General features: G+C 46.2%; 1 protein-coding gene across 1 annotated transcript in view; it reads right to left on the reverse strand.

Annotated features, from left to right (window-relative positions):
• The window catches only part of NSD1 (nuclear receptor binding SET domain protein 1), a 45,283-nt gene that overhangs the window by 28,548 nt on the left and 10,628 nt on the right, over positions 1 to 6,107 (reverse strand). The window contains 5 exon segments of the mRNA XM_035897126.1: positions 696 to 814; positions 1,582 to 1,645; positions 2,720 to 2,829; positions 4,714 to 5,005; positions 5,151 to 5,272. Of these exon segments, the coding sequence (XP_035753019.1) occupies positions 696 to 814; positions 1,582 to 1,645; positions 2,720 to 2,829; positions 4,714 to 5,005; positions 5,151 to 5,272 (707 nt within the window).

The following is a 6,107-nucleotide window of genomic DNA, read 5'->3' on the forward strand; positions in this document are numbered from 1 at the left end:
GATGGTGAGAGGCCCATAGGTGTCCCGCCTCTCCCAGGAAAAGTCTTGCTTCCCCTACACTTGGTGATACCTGGCTCATTCCTAAAAGGCAAAATGTGCTTGTCAGAGATATTTGTATGCCAGCTCTGCTGGGATGCAGTAAAAGGGAGTTACCCCAATATCCCCTTCTGCTGGATGGCAGAATGTAATCAGAGGCTCCTGTGAGCAGTCAGAGACAGTCCCCGTCCCCCACCCCACCCCCTCCAAGGTGGTTCTTGGCTCACCCTGGCGTGCAGGGGCAAGTGAAAGAAGAGGTTGAAGTCCACAGTCTAGTACTTGTGCTTCATACTGGTGTATAAAAGGCAAGATTACCACCACCACCAGAGAAGACCCTTTACAGCAGTTAGACCTTCTGAGGTGCAAAGCAAGATGCCAGGCAAAACCTGGTTCCATCAGATCAGAACAGCCTCTCCCCTGGAGAATTAGCCGAGTAGCAGATTAAAAACAGCCAGAGTTAAGCAGTTGTCACAAAATAGCTACTAAATCAAGGTGGTATCTTCAGCTTCAACCCCAGCTCATGCAACTACATCAGTGGGAAAAACTCCCAACTGACACGCTGGCCAGCCAAAGATGACCTGGCCTAGGCTCTGCAAAGTGCCCTGGGAAGTAGCATACAGGTTACCGGGATGACAGCATGTAGGAAGACCCAACAGTACCTCAGAGTGTGGGGTCTCCCCCAGCCCCTCCTCGTTTCTCTCCTTCTTGGAATGTATTGCAGCAGAGGGATGGCGCTGTCTCTTCCGCTTCCGCTGCTTCTCCAAGAGCTTTTCAGAAGCTGGGATGCAACAGAAAGACCACTCAAGGAAAATGCAGAAATAATTCCCTTGCTACAGGTGCCACCAGCAAGTTCTACACCCTTTCTGAGAGCGTCAGGCTGAGTCATACTGTCTTTGAGGGCATAAGGGCTGAGGCAATCCCAGCCTCCAGGCAGTCTGCCCTCTGTCCTGCAGCCAGAGGACCACCAATTCATACTGGTTTAAACTTCTGCTGGGCTCATGAACAGTACTCACTGACTTTCCAGAGACAGCCCCCCAGCAGAAAAGAAGAAATGCTACTAACACAAAGCTTACATTGCTAATCAAATGCTGATAACTACCTTCTCCCACTGCACTGCAACAAAAAACTTCCTCGGTCAATACCAATGTGATACAAAGGCAGAGGGGGAGGGAGTACAAATGCAACTGCACAGCTGTCCATGGGACAGGGCAGCCACTGTTGAGCCTGGTCACAGCATGCCACCAGGCAAATGACAGATGGTACAGGACCTGTGCTGACAACTTTCCTTCAAGCACCTAGACTATGAGTGAGAAGTGAACATCATCTCATGGAAATACAAACCCGCCATCTCCACTTTCCATGGGGAAATCAAAGACATAACAGTACCTTTGGTAAATAATCTCAGTACCTATTTCTTCTGCCACTGCCTCAGCTGAGGCAAGCACCCTCAGAGCCCATCACACGTAAGCCCTTACACACACAAAGCCACAGACACTGATCCAAATGTCACCAACATTTTACCCCCACAGTCCCACCTTCACTTACCTTCTCCCAGCTCCGAGAAGTGGGCTGGTGAGTAGAGCTCAGAGCTGTCGCTCTCTGAAGGGCCCTACAAATACACAAGAGTCACCAGATGCAAATCAAAAATGCACACTCCTCAGCCACTTACAAGTTACACATTGCAGTCGTAAAGAATCTAAGTTCAGGTCATTAATTCAATGATTAGAGACTTTACAAGAAAACATTTGTTTTGTTTGTGTGATAGATCCCACATGGGAAAGTCAGTCTCTGCGCAGGGAGGAATGCTGAGTCTGCTGTGTCTTGTGCTCACCAGCACCATCCGCTGTTTCCTGAGCTCTCCCAAAAAGGCTGCTAATACCCTGTAAGCTGGTGGGAACAGAGACTCCCTTCTAGCTTTACACTTTTACAGAGCTTAAGACTGAAACACACTAGGCCCTGCATCAACTGCAACCATGATAACTGTATTAAGACTGTGCCACACAGAGAAAAAGGAAGGGAGGAAAACTGTTATTAGTCAACCTTAGAAACAGTGGCAACAAGTCTTGTGCAGGTACACCACCTGAAATAATTCTTTACAAGCTGCTTTTTTCCAAATCATGTCACTGAATATCAAGTATTAGGCAGAGAAGAGTAGCATTTTCTTTACAAATCTGCACCAAGGACTGCATACCACATGATATGACTCAAGCCTCCATCCTGCTACAAGCTTTGCACTGACATACTGTTCACCAGCTCACTTGGAAAGGTAACAAAGGAAACACTGCTCAGATGAAATCTGACAGAAATGGACAAAGCCTTAGGTTCAAGCTCAAGCTACACTGCTACATAACTGTGACAGTAAACCTCTGTGCAGACCATTTCTGCTCAAACCTTCCCAGCCAGCATCCAGATGACTCCTTTTCCATATAAATCAATGAAGAGAAGAGATTTTACAGCCAAAACTACCTAATCCCCATTACAAGTGGGGAGGGGTGGGGAACACATTTGTATTCAGCAGATTTCTTCATCATAACACAGCAACCAGCACCTTTGGGAAGGGCGGACCTTTACCCCTGGGCCACAGCCAACAAAAAACCACAGCCCATTACACTGTGTCTCATTCAGGGTCTGCTGTCTAGGCTCATTTTCTATCTGGTTTTCAAAAGAGCTGGAAAGGAAGTACCTTCTTTGGGGGAGTCCACTCCTCCTTCTTTGGCATAAAGGCAGTGTCCAGATCATTGGATTCCAAGAGCTTTTTAGTGGGCTTCCTTTGACGCTTGCTTTCGAAGTTTCCTGCAATGAAACTCTTCATATCAGATAAACAGGGGTTTTCTCTTCAGTCAAACTAAAACCATTAAGCAAGTATCAGCCAATAGTTCAAAACAGTCTGCTTCACCCCGTCTTTGGGATAATAAGCTCCTTGGGCAGAGATGCCAATTATCTGTTTCTGTACAACTTCCACAAAAACAGACCTCAGTCTGCCATGACCTTCAGGCATACCTCAATATGTAATACAAAAATCTAACCACAGAAGAGAGACTATATGAAGTCAATGCCAGCAGGTAACACATCCTGGCAGCGCAATTCAGATCATAATTTCCCAATTGCTTTGATCTGGCATAAGCCAGTCCTACCATTGACAAATACAGCCCTGCCTCCACTCCCATGCCACCCACACCAGCATTCACAGTGCACGTAGTAAACAGGCCAAAGGCCATGCTCCCAGTTAAAACTACCTGGGAAAAGACACCCAAACAAACTAGCTGTAACCTGCATAATTTCCTGCTCAAGCTTTTTGCTGGCACTCAGGAGGTAACAAGTTGCTAGACCTGGGCTCATCCACACTAATTTTGGCAGAAGTATAAATTTAGAACAACCAGGAAATGATGATGCTATGAGTGCAAGACACTCCAAAGAAACAGCCTGCTACCCATCCTACCCTGTTCATCTGCTTGCTTTATCAACCTCGTCTGTGTCCTTCCTGTGACGCACACCTCTGCACGCACTGCTTATGCATCAGACACCTAGGTGGGGCAACACAGCATCATGCTCCAGGCAAGCCTCTGCCCACAGCTTAGGCTCCATGTGCTTCCACAAGAATTGAGTTTTCTCAGGAGGGGGAAGAGCTATGCAACCTCTGCATACTGGAGTTTTGCTCCCGCTGCTGCACCCTGTACTGTTCTCCTGCATCTCTAACCTCAGGTTCACATCCCCAGTTCTTCCTTCTTTAACCCTCTTCAACTTTCCATTTCCATCTGACACCCAGAAGCCCCCAAAGACAATCCCTCTGCCATCAAACATAACAGGCTAACTGACCTGCCAGTGACTGTACCTCTCTGCTTGGTTTAATTTTTTTTTAACCATAGGCCCTTCAGAACAGAAACAGTGTTCCCTCCAAGTTAGCACAGCCAGAACACCAGGGCTTTAACCCCAGACATGTCAATGGACAAGACCAGAGAATGAACGTACTGCAAAGTAGACCCTGATATGGACTCTGTTGGAAAGGGCAAAAAGCCCGTCAGATCGCACTCACTCTTGTATACTGTGCCTTACTGAAAGCTAAGGCCCTGGCTTGCTGCTAGTACAAGTCTCTGACAATTTCTACAGATGCTTAGAACCTCTAAGAAAAAAAAAAAAAACAAAAAAAAAAAACCACCACCAAAAACAAACAAACAAAAAACAACACACACCACATTTTTCCAGAGGGATTTCTGTGCTGCAATTCCCTGAGCTCACTAGGAGAGCAAAAGGTCACCCCATGAGCTGTGCAGGTTAAGACTTTGTGTATCAACCTCAACACAGCAATGTTCATCCAACAGGTTTTAATGGCAGCAAGCTAAAGGAATGCCACTGTTTGCAAGCACAGATAGCCAAGGACTCAGAGGAGAGAAGTTGTGACTTTCTTTGTTTGGATAAAGGGGTATTCTGTGCCAGGACCTAAGAAGGACCATCATACACTACAGAAAGCCAAAAGCATAAATGTAGTCTTCCAGCTCACTGGTCACCCACTGCACATGCCCCTCTCTCCCTTCCCAGCACCAGTAACAGCCATTGAATGAAGCAAAGCAAAAACAGATCAACAGCTACTAACCTTTTCACTCTGATCAAAGCAACAATTTCTACTGAACTTGTGACACATTCACTTATGGGAGCAGAATCACACAACCTCCCACTTACCTGATTTCAGGAATCTCTCTTCTGCATCTGGAGAAGCAGAAACTTCAGAAACATCTGAGGAAGACAGCACCAGCTCTGGAAAATCTGAAGGTCCTTCTAGAAGTTGATCAGTGGGATCAGTGGAATGGGATCCTAGTTCTGAGAAGGAGCACTCTGCTTCAAGGATGGGAGGGGACTCTTTGGTTGAAGATGGAGTTGAAACCAAAGGACTTGGTCCCCGCTGGGTATCTCTGTCAGGACTGCATTGTGCAGGAAGACCTCCTTCAAATTCAGACCTCACCACAGAATTCACCTAGCACAGTGAAACATGTTGGTGAAAACTTTCATCCTGCATGGCACTGCACACAACACCACCACTCAGCCAGCAAGAACACATCAAAGGCACAAAGACCAGAGCCAGGGTAATAATCATGAAGAGCACATTAGCCTTCACCCACCTTTTGCAATTGCTCCTGGCCCTTCTTTGATTTTTTCTTGGGTGCAAATAAGTGATCATATTCTTCTGCATATTCCAGAAGCCGTTTACTTGGCTTTCTAAGGCGTTTCCTCTCTGAATGTACTAAGAAAAAGGAAAGCAGCTTCAAGACTGTGTTTCTGAGACGATCACAAGACAAAAGTCTCCTCATGATCTGTAGATACCAGTTGCTCCTGCCTTCTCTTCCAGAGGCGCCATGTGGGAAGAGCCCTGATATTCCTTTGTCTTTGATATAGCCTTATAATTTTTGAGCTTCCTATTTTACACAATCCTAACGTGGCAGGTGGGATTTTTAAGGACCTAAAGGACTTCAAGCAATTCAGAGAAGAAATCAAAAAATACTACATATCTGGCCGAGAGGCTCATCCAACATCTCCCTAGACAAACTATGTCTAACCTTCTTGCAGTACTTTTATCAAAACCTACGTCCATTAGCAGCTCGTACTCATCATGCTACTTTTGCTGTTAACCCAAACTCCTTTGGTTTTAGTGCAGAGGCATGGGAAAACACCGTTTTCCTGCAATACAGTTCAGTCACTAGTTTCACTAGTAACACATAAGCCTAACTCCTTCCCCTCCTCCCTGGCATATTCCTGTATATACTACAAGAGCCTTGTATTCCCCATCTGCTACTGCAAGCTCATTTATTGCCTGTGCTTCCTAACAATAGATTCCACAATGAGATCACGGAGCAAACAGTCCTCGCTAGCGACTAGAGGCTCTTCAGGGCTCAGATGTCTTTCTTTGCACAACGCTGCGCCATCACAAGGGAAACCCATAACAGGTATTTCCTTGATACAAACCTAACCACCCATGCTATACCACCTCAACACAACGCACGGCAAGCTCCAAAAAAGAGCCCTGATGTCCTATGTCATCTCTGCTCAGCAAGCTGCAAAAGCGAGATAATGCAAGTTCA

This window comes from Egretta garzetta, unplaced genomic scaffold, assembly GCF_000687185.1.
Source record: "Egretta garzetta isolate BGI_Z169 unplaced genomic scaffold, ASM68718v1 scaffold1257, whole genome shotgun sequence".
Lineage (NCBI taxonomy): Eukaryota > Metazoa > Chordata > Aves > Pelecaniformes > Ardeidae > Egretta > Egretta garzetta.